At 41.2% G+C, this 15,984-nt stretch overlaps 1 protein-coding gene across 3 annotated transcripts in view; it reads left to right on the plus strand.

Moving 5' to 3' along the window:
- MGAM (maltase-glucoamylase) overlaps window positions 1–15,984 on the plus strand; it is a 116,108-nt gene that overhangs the window by 83,214 nt on the left and 16,910 nt on the right. For all 3 annotated transcript variants that reach the window (XM_016958281.4, XM_016958280.4, XM_063815698.1), the window contains 13 exons: window positions 40–128; window positions 2,153–2,202; window positions 2,616–2,783; window positions 4,279–4,431; window positions 4,769–4,969; window positions 6,752–6,906; window positions 8,003–8,171; window positions 8,436–8,532; window positions 9,263–9,375; window positions 10,473–10,598; window positions 11,787–11,915; window positions 12,171–12,281; window positions 12,602–12,664. In XM_016958281.4, the coding sequence (XP_016813770.3) occupies window positions 40–128; window positions 2,153–2,202; window positions 2,616–2,783; window positions 4,279–4,431; window positions 4,769–4,969; window positions 6,752–6,906; window positions 8,003–8,171; window positions 8,436–8,532; window positions 9,263–9,375; window positions 10,473–10,598; window positions 11,787–11,915; window positions 12,171–12,281; window positions 12,602–12,664 (1,624 nt within the window). The remainder of the gene's footprint in view (window positions 1–39; window positions 129–2,152; window positions 2,203–2,615; window positions 2,784–4,278; window positions 4,432–4,768; window positions 4,970–6,751; window positions 6,907–8,002; window positions 8,172–8,435; window positions 8,533–9,262; window positions 9,376–10,472; window positions 10,599–11,786; window positions 11,916–12,170; window positions 12,282–12,601; window positions 12,665–15,984) is intronic.

The raw sequence follows: 15,984 nt of genomic DNA on the forward strand, positions 1-15,984 counted from the left end.
TGACTCCTGTCTTTGTCTCTTGAATCTTGTTCCCCGCAGTCGAAAGAACCCTCTTGGTCTTATTATTGCCCTAGATGAAAACAAAGAAGCAAAAGGAGAACTTTTCTGGGATGATGGGCAAACAAAGGGTGAGCGCTGTTACAATAATGTTGCTGTTTCCCAACCTGCGCCTGTGACTTATGGTCCTTCACTCCTGCTGGTCATTCAGCTGTGGGAGAAATCTCAGCAGGCACAGTAGCAAGAGTCACTTAAGTATTTTGTTTCTGGTTGCACCATTCAGGGATAGTGGTGGACGAACTACTGACGAAAGAAAAATGCATTTGTATCTCTGACAGTTCTCCCATTCGCCAGTGATGTCTATAATAGGCTCTTATTTTATTGTCAATGGGTGCTTAGATGAGAAGGTTTCAAGACTGTTCCCTAATTCAGTGTTAATGTCTTCCTCTGAAAATTCTTACGAGCAAATGTTGACGATATAAAAATCATGCACCTGCCAGTAAGAATATACTGTTCAAGTGTGTACTCAGCTAGCCATACATTTTAGCATATTTGTGGGTCCAGTATACTAACAATTCTTGTTCTTCAAGTTTAGGAAATAGGTTCCTTTGAAGCATATGCCTTGGAAGCCCTTGGAAGGGAATCTTTGCAATATTCCAGTAGAAAAGAGAAGGAAAAACAATGGCTTGGCCTTGGAGACTCTTGTCCCTCTAATCCAATATGTAGATTAAAAATTAATTATTTATTTAGTAGTCAAATATTTTGTTGTCAAATAAAGATTGAATATATTTAAGGTGGACGAGGTGAGGATTTAATATATGCAGGCATAGTATAATGATTACCACAGCTGTTTTAATGAACACATCGATCACTACCAGTGCTGCAGACTGGATCCCCAGAACTTATTCATCTAATAACTGAAAGTTTGTACCCTTGACCATCATCTCCCCATTTTCCACTTCTGCAGGCTCTAAGAACAACTGTTGTAGGCTCTGCTTCTAAGAGATGAACTTTTTCAGATTCCACATATAAGTGAGACCACGCAGTATTGGACTTTCTGTCTCTGGCGCTTATTTCACTTAATATAATGTCCCCCTATGTCATTCATGCTGTTGCAAATGGCAGAATGTTCTTCTTTTTATGTCTGAAAAATATTCTACTGTATATATGTACCAGAACATCTTTATCTATTCATCCACTGATAGACACTTAGGTTGTTTTCATATCTTGGCTACTGTGAAGAAAGAAATTAAAAATTTTTATGTAAGGGCTAAAATTGTAAAGCTCCTAGAAGAAAACATAGCAAAAAACCTCCTTGACGTAGTCTTGGCAATGACTTTTTGGATATGATACCAAAAGCAAAGGCGAAATGCCAAAAAGTAAACAGGCGTGACTACATCAAAGTAAAAGGCTCCTGCACAGCAAAAGAAACAATCAACAACATGAAAAGGCAAACTACAGAATGGATAAAAATGTTTGCAAACCATATATCTCAGAAGAGATTAATATCAAAAAATAAGGAACTTATGCAACTCAGTAGCAAAAGATCAAATGACCCAATTAAAAAGTGGGTGAAGGACCTGAACAGATGTTTTTCCAAGGAAGACATACAAGTGGCTAACTGGTATGTGAAACGATGCTCAACATCAGTAAATGACACAGGTATGCAAGTCAAAAATCACAGCGAGATGTCACCTCACACCTGTTAGCATGGAAATCATAAAAAAGAAAGGAGAGAAGTGCTGGTGAGGGTGTGGAGAAAATGGAATTTTTTAGACTGTTGGTGGGACTGTAAATTGTTACAACCATTATGGAAAATAGTATGGAGGTTCCTCAAAAAATTAAAAACAGAACTTCCATACAATCCCATGAATTCCCACTTCTGGGTATATATCCAGAGGACATGAAACCAGTATCTTTAAGAGATATACTCACTCCTCCCATATTCATTACAGCATTGCTTGCAACAGCCAAGATATGGAAACATTCTAAGTATACATTGATGAATGAATACAATGGAATATTATTCATCCATAAGGTAAAGGAAATACTGCCATTTGTGACATCAGGATGTAGCTGAAAAGAGTGGGAGTGTGAAATCTGTTCTTCTGTGGTGGGCAGGCCAGAATCTGACTTGTCTTTCTGTCACTTTCAGATACTGTGGCCAATAAAGTATATCTTTTATGTGAGTTTTCTGTCACTCAAGTGAGTAGCATATTTTTATGAATCTTAGGTGTGGGCTTTGGACTGACCATTAGCACATCTGTGCTTGAGTATACTGTATATGTGTGATTATATTTGTAACTTTATATGCATTATTGGCTATAGGTGAGCACATTTCTATTTATGATTTCATCGATGTTTTCAAAAGGAGGCATTAATATAGCAAGTAGTGTTTCTAAATATAGTTTTTAATTATCTGTGTGTTTTTATGATTGTTTTAAATTAGGGGATTATCAAAATAATGTTGTACTTCTTGAGCAGACACTAGTAGAGAAAGCAGAGAGGCATTCATGGCAGTGGGGGGTATCCAGTCTGGAATGGAATATTTGAGTGACTTGACAATCTGTGTACTACAGGCATACCTTTATGCATAATTGGACTTAATTGTTTTGCAGAACCACTTGGAGGTGAATATTTCACAGTCAACCTACAAGGACCCCAATAATTTAGCATTCAATGAGATTAAAATTCTTGGGACGGAGGAACCAAGCAATGTTACGGTGAAACACAATGGTGTCCCAAGTCAGACTTCTCCTACAGTCACTTATGATTCTAACCTGAAGGTAAAAACCCATTTTGTTGAGATGGTACATTGAGAATTCTCCATAGCACCATGATGTTTCTTCTTGCCAAGTTTGCATGGGTCCCTGAAGGACAAGGGCACCTTTGATGCCTGTTTTGGGGAAGTGAGAGGACACCTTTGATGCCTTTTTTGGGGAAAAAAATGAGGTGGCCAGAGCTAGAATGAGTTGGGTATTTTTCTTCTTATTCCCTTCTCTGCCTATCAGTGTTCCCATCTTTCTAGCTGGTTTCACTTGCTTTTCCCAAAAATAGAATAATTATGATGAGACACAGGAACAGCAAAGTTGGAAAGTGGGGAATAGCCTGACATTATTAGACTGTGAATTTTGTATGACTAGCACAAATAAGATTTGGTATTTGAAAAAGGCCAGTTTGGATAGGAAACTTGTGGTCAGGCTTTGGAGTTCTTAGTTACCAACTTGAATTAATTCTCAAGCAGTCTCATATTGATCCTTGAATGAAGGCTGTGCTACTGTGTGTGAGCATTGTTGGGAGTGGGAGTGGGGGCTGGGGACTAGTAGTATAGGGAAGTACAAGATGGTTTAGATTGAGAGGAGACTGGGAGAAGGATGATAATCTTTAGAATGTGATTTTATTACTCCAGACGTGTGAGAACTTTAACTTGGGAAGTGCTGTCTAGAGAAGTGTCAAAGATAAGAAAAATATATGGAAAGTATTAAATATTTGAATTAATAGGATTCAAAGAAGGTTTCAAATTTGCAGCCTTTATGCTTAGAAAAATAAAGACGCTGGGATGTTAGAAGTGGAAAGAAAGATGATTTTATTTCAACCTCTCAATTTTGCTGTTGCCAAAATTGAAATTCAAAGAAATGAATTAGAATTCCCAATTTGCCCTGATGTGATTATTATTCATTGTATGCCTGAATCAAAATATTTCATATACTCCATAAATATGTATACCTACTATATATTCATTAAAATTAAAAATTAAAAAAAGAAATCATTTGTCCAATATACTACATAAATGCGGGCATGATAACCAGGTCATATGATTCTTATTGCTATGTTCTTTCTACCACTCCACGCCAATGGGGGATGCTGGTTTGGGGACTGGAGAGCAAGAGGATCAGCTCACTTTGAGATGACACCATGTATCATGCTAAAGAGGAAGTGCAGAAGACACCCTTCCTGACAAGACACAGAGGGCTAAGAGGAGTTAGGGTAGAAAAGAATAAGGGGTGATCGCGACAGGTTTTATTTGACCTAATTGTTTTCATTATGCTATGTACAAGATTCTGCTAGAGGGGAGACATATGCCCTGTTACTGCTAAATAGATTCCCCCACTGTACAGTTCTCTTCTTGTAAGCTAAAGTGATATGTTGCTTGGATGGTTGAAAGTCTGGACTGATGTCTATTTGTTTTTCCAAAATAAATAAATAAATAAATAAAGTCTTAGATTTTGCAAGGCCTTTCTCCCAAAGATGAATTTCCTTGTGATTTCTGCATTCCTACAGGTCGCCATTATCACAGACATCAATCTTTTCCTGGGAGAAGCATACACAGTGGAGTGGAGCATAAAGATAAGGGATGAAGAAAAAATAGACTGTTACCCTGATGAGAATGGTGCTTCTGCAGAAAACTGCACTGCCCGTGGCTGTATCTGGGAGGTAACCATGCTAATGGGGTTCATGTGCATGAAAATCTCCACAGCTAATCTATAGTTTCTTAAGCATAGCAGTGGCACTTACATAACTACTTAAAATCCATAGAAAGGACTTCCTAAGGGACATGATCTGGATGTGACAAGTAGGTGGGGACATGTGCAAAACTTTTTAAAATAAATATTTTGCTTGGAGACCAGGAAATTAAATTTATGTTATTGCCAAGTGATAAGTGATAGGCTGGTTTTATTGTCGTATAAAATGACTTTTCTAACCCTGTTTAGGTTAGAGAACTTTAAGACCACATGCTGTGCTGATGTATGACTTTGGCCTTACTTTTCAGGCATCCAATTCTTCTGGAGTCCCTTTTTGCTATTTTGTCGATGACCTATACTCTGTCAGTGATGTTCAGTATAACTCCCATGGGGCCACAGCTGACATCTCCTTAAAGTCTTCTGTTCATGCCAGTGCCTTCCCTTCCACACCCGTGAACCCCCTTCGCCTGCATGTCACTTACCATAAGAATGAAATGCTGCAGTTCAAGGTAAACACAGTACATGTATCAGGCAGTGATAAGACCCTTTTCAGTTCCATTATCTTTGTCTGGTTCAGGTCACACAACCCTAAAATAAGTTAATCATGCTACATTAGACTATGTCATTATCCAGAGAGCATTGAGAAATCATTGAGGGAACAATGAGACCTGCCCTAATTTTCATTTGGAAAAGATTACTGTGGCTACTGTTAGGAAAATGGTTGGGAGAGCAAGAGTGAGTACAGAGAGACAAGTTGGGAGGCTGCCAGTTAGGCAGGTCAAGTGAGGGCTTAGGTTTGGACTAAATACTGGAATGAAGGTGGAGAGCAGTGCACCTATTTGAGATTCAGGAAGTTGGATTACAGGGTCTGGTGCTCGATTGCAAGCAGGCGACAATGGAGAGAGAAGCATCAAGAATGATGACCGTGTTGGTATCTTGCATCTTAATATGGATGGTGCTGACATCAACCAGAATGGGAATACTGAAAAGGTTTGTGATTGATCAATGTAAGATGATATGTTCAGTTTGGGATACTGAATTTGAGATACATATAAAATAGCCACCAACATGCAGCGATTTCATTTCTTTCCAGAATTTAATTGCATTTAAGGACTAGGGATGGACTAGCTGTTATGTCTGCTTCTCTATTAAACTAATCTTCTCAAGGATAGGAATGTGCCCTTTCCTCTTTGTGCTTCTGAAGTCTAATACAGAGCCTGGCAGATAGTTAGTGCTGTAATGTAATTGACAGAGTAAGTGAAAGTGATCAGGACGTTGTCACATTGCCTGAAAATTTCTTTACAATCTGACATCAACCCGAATTCTGAGTTTTTGTACATCCTCTAATGCAGGGATGATGCTGTTGTATGTTTGTACCCTCATCATAGCACTAGCATGTTGTAGGCACCAAATGGGTTTGAAGTGAATGAACTTCCTTGGAGTTCTAGCCTTAACCATTGCCTACTCTACCTCTTGACCATACAGTAGCTCTTTCCAAAATATTTGCCTCTTTCTGGCCCACTTTAATTCTCTCTGCCTTTGTGGTTGTTATTCTTCACCAGAATGACTTGATCTCTTTTCTTTGTTTGGTTAATGACTACCAAGTTTCTAATACTCTAGATTGTATTTCTCCCGGGAGACCATCTCAGTCTCCCAGAAACAATGTTAGGCATTTCCTTCTCTAGAGTCTCACAACACTTCAACATAGCTCTCCCTTAGCACACATCACCCAGGTGTTGTGAGCTGCTCTCTTTCACTTCTCATTCGCATGTGAATTTTGTAAAACCATAACACTGCTTTATTGAGCTCACATCCCTAGTGTCTTGTGCAGTGTCAGGCAGGGATGTAGTAGGTACTCATGAATCAGTTTAGATACCACCTTCAGCAAGGACATTCTGATTATTTTAATCAAATAGATTTAATTTTGGGGAGACACGTTATTTTTCAATTCAGAAAAGTTTTAAGGTATTTATATATTCTCATATACCCACAGAAAATAACAAGTAACATATTCATAAATACCACGCTGATTCCAGAATGATTTTCTACGTTAGCACCAATGTCACAATGCGTATATTAATGCAGTAGAGGCCTTAGTAATGAGAAATGACAGACAAACATATTAAATCTGACATTGTTATTTGATGTGTTAATTAAATCTCAGACATCATAAACTTAAAGAAGACAGAAACATAGCATCTGAACTTTTGTCCAAAAATCAAAAAGGTTCTGCTAAGGGTATAGGTTTCAAGAGTAGTATTCTTGCCTAAAGTCGTTTTCCTCTGGCCTAGATTTATGATCCCAACAACAATCGGTATGAAGTTCCAGTCCCTCTGAACATACCCAGTGTGCCATCCAGCACCCCTGAGGGTCAACTCTATGATGTCCTCATTAAGAAGAATCCATTTGGGATTGAAATTCGCCGGAAGAGTACAGGCACTATAATGTGAGTGGCTTCTAGTGTGACTCAGAGTTGATGGCTACCTGCGCCTTTGCTGCCAGGTCCATTGTCCTTGGATGTATCCTGGTTCATAACATCACATTGTCCACTTCCAGATCCATGGATGAGTTGTTTCCTTCAGAGCTGTTCTTACAGGAAATCTTTAGCATTCTGGAAATAATTACTGAGGCAGTTGAGCGTGCCTGAGGATTCATCCAACAAATGTTTATGGGGTGCCTTCTCTAGATTAGGTGCTGCTCCTTATAGACAGCTGAGGTTTCTCTTCTCATGACAACAAATAATAAGTAAATAACAGAGATAATTTAAGTTATAGTATAAAAAGGAGATTGTGATAGTGATAATTGCTGTGTAGGCAAAAGAGCAGGGTAATTGAGGGTTATGGTGTGGTTACTGCTTCTGATATTGGGGTCAGAGTAGATCTCGCCAAGAAGGTGATATTTTAATAGGACCTGGATGAGAAGGAGCCACCCACATGAGACAGGGCGAAGGGAAAGAGCATTTCAGACAGAGGGAATAGGAAGTGGGTAGGCCAGGAGATGAAGCGAAGCTGGCATGCTAAAGAAAAGAAGTCTAGTGTGGTTGGAGCAATGGAGGAAGTAAGCAGGTGAGTGCTGGGAGAGGAAGCTGCAATGCCGGTTGAGGGGGCAGCTTCAGCCTTGAAGGCTTCATAAGATGTTTGCATGAGAAGCCACAGAAGAAGCACAAATGGGAGTGACATGAGGTGAGATACTCGTAGGAATATCGCTTTGAGTGCTACGTAGAAAATGCGCTGAGGGGTGCAAGGGTGGAAGGCAGTGCTGGTGTGGAGTGGTCCCAGCTGTGATGGTGAGGGGAGCTTGGATTTGTATTGTAGAGGACCACTGAAAGGAGGCAGTGAGAGTGGGAAACAGATGAATGAGGAACTCCTGGGCTTTTAGCGGGGATATCTATGATATTTTAATCAAATTGAGTTTCTGTTTTGTTTGGGAGATGAACAGCTTCTGGGTAGGAATCAAGTGTTCTGTTGTCCTTGAAAAGTCAGCTGCTGGAAGCAGAGAGAAAAGCCCATTTTCTGTTTGAAATCTGCCTTTTTGTGTTTCAGTTGGGACTCTCAGCTCCTTGGCTTCACCTTCAATGACATGTTTATCCGCATCTCCACCCGCCTTCCCTCCAAGTACCTCTATGGCTTTGGGGAAACTGAGCACAGGTCCTATAGGAGAGACTTGGAGTGGCACACTTGGGGGATGTTCTCCCGAGACCAGCCCCCAGGGGTAAGGACAGAGCACTTGGGATCTGTGTCTCTGCTTCTCTCCACCCACACTGCTCAGGCTTTGGGCTTCATCTTCCCAAACTCCACTTGGTCGTCACATTCTGCTTTTAGGCGAGTGGGCCAATTCTCAGGCTCCTTTGTTTCATGTGTTTAATTGATTTCATGGAGAAAACTAGACCCATCTTAGCAAGCATATTTTTGTTGAGTTTCTTTCTCAGGCATAATGTCTCTTAAACTCCTACTGCTTCTCCCCATGACTCTCCAGTACAAGAAGAATTCCTATGGTGTCCACCCCTACTACATGGGGCTAGAGGAGGACGGCAGTGCCCATGGAGTGCTCCTGCTGAACAGCAATGCCATGGGTAAGGCCATCCAGCGCCTCCCTTATTTTGGGGGGATACCAATTATGCCTGGGTCAGTTTAGAATGTGTTTAGCCTAACTGTTCCTTGAAGTCAGAATCTTCATTTTACGGGCACTGCTGTTTATTTTTTCTTTGTGTTTAGCCTTTCTGTTCATTTCAGTCTAATATCATGTGATAAGAAGATTTAACCCAACTCTTATTTTGGTAAAAATCACATAAGAAGGGATAGTAAAACCACACGGGTCCCAAATGTCTTGGAGGTCAGCTCGTGGGAGCCAGTTATAAAATTTGAATTAGGGTAAAACTATGGGTCAGAGAAGTTAGTCTGGGGATTGTGAGGGTCTATGGTATGTTGAAAAATTACCTATCGGGTACTATGTTTGCTATCTGGATGACAGGATTCATACCCCAAACTTCAGCATCGTGCAATATTCCCATGTAACAAATGTGAACGTGTACCTCCTTATCCAAAATAAAAGTTGAAATGTAAACATAATTTTAAGAGTAGAACGACAAAATATAGTAAAATACACCAAAGGAAACAAACCCGGGAATGGGACATTTAGACTTCCACTGAACTTCTTCAGTTCTATGTGAGTATGATAGAAAATACTGGCTCTTACTACTCTATGATAGGGAGGGTGCAGGAAGATGGAGAATGTGTGGATTTCAGGGGTGATTCGTGACGTGGAAAGTTTCCAGCTTGATTAGCATTTTTCTTCATTTTCAGATGTGACGTTCCAGCCCCTGCCTGCCTTGACATACCGTACCACAGGGGGAGTTCTGGACTTTTATGTGTTCTTGGGGCCAACTCCAGAGCTTGTCACCCAGCAGTACACTGAGGTAGGGAGAAATCCAATTGTTTATCAAGTACTTATATAGCACATTCTGGGTGCCAGAGTCCACATTCATTAGTATAACTCTCAGATGATAACTGGAATTATTGGTATTACTTGGAAAGATATTATAGAATAAGGAAAAATAAATACATTCTAATCACCATTAAATTTATAGCCTCTGTAAGCATTGCAGAATAGCAGAAGTTATAGTGGTACTAGTGGTGGTGATGGTAGTGATAGTAGTATGGTGGTGGTGGTATTTGTGGTTATATGGTGGTGGTGATGGTGATGATGGTGGTAGGGGCTGATGGTGGTGATAGTGATGTGGGAATGGTGATAATGGTGGTAGTAGTAGTCGTGTTGGTGATGGTGATGATAGTGGTGGGGGTGGTGATGGGAGTGTTGGTGATGGTGGTGATAGTGGTGGTGATGGTGACGATGATGGGGGTGGTGATGGTTGGTGTTTGATGGTGATGGTGGTGGTGGCTATGGTGGTAGTGGTGGTGACAGTGGGGTGGTGTGAAGAATATGGTGGTGGTAGTGGTGGTGATGGTGAAAATAGTGATGATGGTGGTGACCATGGTGGTTGTGGCAGCAGCAGCAAACACTTATGTACTACCTACTGCACATCACTGATTTATTACTTGCTGCATGTTAGAGCACTTTGCACATAGTAACTCATTCAGTCTTCGCAAAAGGACTGTGAGGGAGATGCTATTATTATACCCTTATTTACAGATGAAGAAACTGAAGCACTAAGAGATTACTTAATTTTTGCCTAAGGTCACACAGCTAGCAGGACTGGAGCCTGTATCTAAGCCAGGCATTTTGCCTCTGATTCTGGGCTTCTTAACCAGTTACCTACAGTGTCTCTAGGAATGGAGTGAAATCAGCTTTTCCATAATTTTTAAGAAGGAGCTCAAGTCTAGCAGAAAGCTTTCTCCAAGTATCTTAGTGGCTCTATATCCTGTCAGTTTTGATGTGGAATTCAATTAGTTAGTTGTCTAGCTTGGGGCATGGAAAAATATTCTTATTACTTGATGTAAAACTTCAATCTGGTGTCTCTGTTCTGAGGACTAATATTTTCTGTCTATTTTCTAGTTTATTGGCCGGCCTGTGATGGTACCTTACTGGTCTTTGGGGTTCCAGCTGTGTCGCTATGGATACCAGAACGATTCTGAGATCGCCAGCTTGTATGATGAGATGGTGGCTGCCCAGATCCCTTATGTACGTTCTCAGTCATGGCTCTGGAGTTTCAAAACTAAGCCAGGTGCCTCTGGGTCTGGGTTCATTTGTCTAATGTTTGTGAGATTCTATAAAGACATAATGTTCTTTTTCAGACAATATCACAGTTAGCCTCACCCCAGCACAGTAATAGAGGTAAGGGCCCTTGTTTCCATCTTCTAGAGATGATAGCTCAAGACTTACTGTGATTTCCCAGAGGGGGAGATAAGCTGGCTCCAGGGCTCTTTCTACTATCTCGTGCTTCCTTCCATTTCTTTCACATGACTTCAAAACATGTAGTCAAAATGTCCTCGGTTCCATAAGAATAAATAATATCCACAGTTCTTTTACTTAATTCCTGAAAAAAACTAACCCCAAACCATCAGACCATTGTATATGTGGATACGACCTTAGTTCCCGCAGCCCTGGTGCTGTAGCACAGTGTCCCATCGGCTCTGAGCTAATCACTGATGGAATACGCGGATCCTGGAATGGGTTCCAGAGGATGTACACATGGAAATAAAGCTTATCCTTCACTGGAGGATGGGAAGGGACCCAGTCATCAGACAAGTGATCCAATGTACCATCGCATATCTAATTTTATTCTACATTTCTCTTGTTTTACAATAGCTCCATTAGTGTAACATAGCGTTTCCATTAGTGGATAGTGAAATGCAACATTTCATTCTCCAGAAGAATGTAGTTTCTGATTTCCCTCAAGATTGGGTATTCCAAAGCAACTATACAGCGCTGCTTTGTTTTGACTTGTTTTGCAGTAGATTTACCATCCACATTGTATTAGCCCTGGGTAGTTCATATTATTTTTTCTAAGCATGAACCATTGATACCAGGGGCAGCCTCTTGGGGGAGGTCATCACAATCACTCCTGAAAGTGGCAGTTTACAAAGCACTGTCCATTCCAGTGTTATTATTTATCCCCAGAATAGCCATCTTAGAGAGGCATTCTCATCCTATTTTATGCTGACTTTGATTTTTTTCTATCTTATCACTGAACATTTGAAAAATTAAGTGAATTTCCCAGCACCTGTACCTAACAAATGGCAGAGCTGGGACTTGAAAGCATCAACAAGAAGCTGTCTGGAATTCCACCGTGGGTGGTGGAGGGTTGTTCTCCTATAAAGCTTGGGCATGTACAGCAGCAGCCTCTCAGCTCCCCATGTCCTCCCACAGGATGTGCAGTACTCAGACATCGACTACATGGAGCGGCAGCTGGACTTCACCCTCAGCCCCAAGTTTGCTGGGTTTCCAGCTCTGATCAATCGCATGAAGGCTGATGGGATGCGGGTCATCCTCATTCTGGTTAGTCCTGATGTGAATGTGTGCGGTCTCTTTGGGAGCAGGTATGGGCTTTGGTGGAGTCAGAGTTATACTTTATTTCCATGTTGCAAGTAGATAAATTGAAGTGCAGTAGGAAAGGTGTATTTCCCAGGACTCACAGAAACTCTACCGTGCAGGTAGAAGCCAGCGAGTTCACCCTGGAGGAGTTCTCCTGCATTCTGTTTCTCTTCATTCTGTGGCTTTGATTTCCCCAAATGACTTATGCTTTGATTTCAGGATCCAGCCATTTCTGGCAATGAGACACAGCCTTATCCTGCCTTCACTCGGGGCATAGAGGATGACGTCTTCATCAAGTACCCAAATGATGGAGACATTGTCTGGGGAAAGGTATAATCCTAAGCGATGATGCACTAGTCCCCAGCCTGAGGGTGGGTCACTGTTAGAGGGTCACACGCCTGTGTATGTTATTTTTGGCTTTTTCTATTTGGGCCGTGAGGCCAGAAGCTCTCCTTTTCTCAATCAATATTTGTTGATACAGTTAATAACTTTTAAGTAATATAATGTGTTACGGAATTCACTTCATGATATCACTACATGATAATCAAAGTATTTCTCCTAGGAGCACGGTTTGTATAATAATTTATTAGGAAATACTATGTAAGGGAAATTGTCTAGTGAATTGCTTCTGAACGTGTTTCTCTCCATAGGTCTGGCCTGATTTTCCTGATGTTGTTGTGAATGGGTCTCTAGACTGGGACAGTCAAGTGGAGGTAAAGGGTCTTTGTAAATTTGGGTGGAGTCAGGGTTTCTAGGAAGGGGCAGCCGTCCCTGGGAATGTGGGCATGCCTGTACCATGGACATGGGCTTGGCAAGGGAGAAACACTTAGGGCATGTGTGTTGGATGTCAGTCTGTATGCCCATTACTTTATATGTAGTAATACTTTACTGGCCACTGGGATGTAGACATGTATTATTATCCTTGGGATTTAAGACCAGAGACCTCAGATGACTTGTCCATGGTTTTAGGTGACAGAGTGTTGATTTCAATTTCAAGGCTGTCAGATTACAAAGGCCCAAGAAATTTCCACTGGGTGATACCTCCTAGAAGTGGTATCTTTTCTCTGAACTGGTATACTTACTGTTGTTGCCTTGGTTATCCCTTTTAAACAGTCTTCTAACCTCAAAGACTGTTTAGGTCTTTTTTTGGTATACCTTTTTTTTTTTCCATGAACACGTTTCTCCCTTTCCACACTTATAATTCCTCCTCTGAGCCCAATCCTTCCTTGGGTTTCTCAACTTTGCTTTTACCTCTCAGTTTCCAGCCTTACTGTAAACCTTGCTCTCTTCTGGGGATGGTTTGTTGCTTGTAATGGATCCAAGTAGTCCATGCTTCTGTACCTGAATTTTTTTCCAGATTCACTAAGCGTTTCTTGCTTGAATGAATACATGGCTCCTTACAGGTCTAGGAAGGCTACAGCCCCATCCTCTGGCCAAGATGTGTGTCTCCTGAACTGAGGCAGCCTGTGTGCTTTACTATCAATTGTTGTGACAGTACCCACAGGCAGGATTCTTAGTGCGGGGCCAAGGACTTCCTGGAGACCAAGTACCTTGCCCTACCTCTGGAGCTGTTCTTCAATAATGCCTATTCTTTCTGGGCAGGAATTGTAGCAGGGCATGTGTAGCCTATGTGACCCCCACAGGAAAGCTGGGGAGACAAGGAAAAGGCCTCTTTTCTAGAACATCTGCCAGGAATTGAAGGGACAAAGAAGCTGACTTGTGCAGTCAGCAATGTGGTATATGTTGTAGTGTCTAGATACTCTCTCAGGATCAAGTATTAATCAGACAAATATCCATGTTGTGGGCACAAATCCCAGCAGCTGTAATTCTGTTAGCAGCCACTCAGAAGTCCAGGGGCGAAGACCTCTTTTGGGAGTTCTTTCTACGTAATGTAAGATTGTATCCCATGGACAGAGGTGCAGGAGAAACATTGATCACCAGGAATGTGACTGGTAGGAGTTAGGCCAAATATTCATGCCTTATCCAGATAAGCTGGTTTTCAGGGCAAGTGGTGAGTCCTAGAGGGAAAGGCAGATATTAGACAGAACCACACAATCTGGAGCCAGGGACTGAGGCCTGGCACAGCTCTGATAGGGTAGGGAGAACAGATGGTACTGCAAACATGTGATGCATACTTCTCTGTTGTCAGTCTCTGGCCTCCTGGATCCCAGAGCCAGTTGGCAGCAGTAGCACTATTGATTTAAAATGAGACACACTTAGCACCAGGCTGCTTGGCTATTGGACTGCATGTCTTTATTTACTGTCAGTAGATGCAGTAAAACAAAACAAACAAAACAGAAGCTGGGGCTGGTTTTGAAGATTGGCAAGAACGAGTCAGACTCAGTTCAAGGCTGTTTTCCTTATGTCTACTACTGAACAAGTATCTATCTATCTATCTATCTATGTATATCCATGTACCCATCTATGTATGTATGTATCTATGTATGTATGTATGTATGTATGTATGTATCTATCTATCTCAATCTATTATATCTATGTATCTACCGATCAATGTATTAATTCATCCACCCACTCTATCTATTCATCCATCCTCTATCTATCTATCTATCTATCTATCTATCAATCATCTACCTCATCTATCTATCTATATCTATCTATCTATCTATCTATCTATCTATCTATCTATCCACTCTATCTACTCAGGTTATATCTATCTTTCTATCTGTCTGTCTGTCTATGTATCTATCTATCCATCCAGCCACCCTATTCATTTATGTCTGTCTGTCTATCTATCTATCTATCTATCTATCTATCTATCTATCTATCTATCTATCTATCTATCATTCTATCCTATCTATCTATCCACCATCTATCTATCTATCTATCTATCTATCTATCTATCTATCTATCTAATCTATCTCCACCTCTATTCATCCACTCACCCTATCTATCCAAATCCCTCTTCTGTCTATCATTTATCTACCTATTTATATATCATCTATCTCTATGTATGTATGTATGTATGTATGTATGTATGTATGTATGTATCTATCTATCTATCTATCTATACTGTTCAAGGGAGAAGACCTAGCTTCCTGTCCTCTCGTCACCTCTCACAGAGAATCACTTGAAGCTTAGTGGTCCAAGCAGCCCACATGGACACAGGAACCTGCCCAGCCAGAGAAGTTCTGGGTCATGGGCTTCCTGACTTTTGTCAAGTAGTCAGTATCAGAACCCCACAGTTCATCAGCCAGTAGGGGCAACACTGCCATCCTGAGGCAATTTGGAAATCTGAGGGCAGTGTTGGTTATCACAGGGACACCAGAGGCATTCAGTGGGCAGTGGGCAGGGATGCCCATAGCTCTGATTTCAGGGAATTCTCCACAAAATATCTCTCACCTCAAACGCCAGTTATACCCCTGATGAGAAACACTTCATTAGGGAGTCACAGAATCTGTTAGCTCATAAGAAATTCTTGGTAGATAGGATAATTATAACTATTGGTTGGTACAAAGGTAATTGTGGTTTTTGCCATTGAAAGTTATTAAAAGTAGGCCGGGCATGGTGGCTCATGCCTGCAATCCCAGCACTTTGGGAGGCCGATCACGAGGTCAGGAGTTCAAGATCAACCTGACCAACGTGGTGAAACCCCATCTTTACTAAAAATACAAAAATTAGCCAGGCGTGGTGGCACGCGCCTGTAATCCCACTTAGGAGGCTGAGGTAGGAGAATCGCTTGAACCCGGGAGGCAGAGGTTGCAGTGAGCCAGGATTGAGCCACTGCACTGCAGCCTGGGTGACACAGTGAGACTCCGTCTCAGAAGAAAAAAAAAAGGAAAGAAAGTTATTAAAGGTAATGACAAAAACTTCAATTACCTTTGCACCAATCTAATATTTATATTATTAATAAAGACCCACTCGATGAAGCTGGTGAGGATGAAGCCACTGATGTCCAGGCCTGGCTTTACTGAATATAAAACAAACAGCCAACAGCCCCATGAAAAGCAGATTTCTGAGTCCAAAGCTCCAGCAATTTAATTCAATAAGTCTGTGATGGGATCTAGGAATTGCA

This window comes from Pan troglodytes, chromosome 6 (genome assembly GCF_028858775.2).
Source record: "Pan troglodytes isolate AG18354 chromosome 6, NHGRI_mPanTro3-v2.0_pri, whole genome shotgun sequence".
Lineage (NCBI taxonomy): Eukaryota > Metazoa > Chordata > Mammalia > Primates > Hominidae > Pan > Pan troglodytes.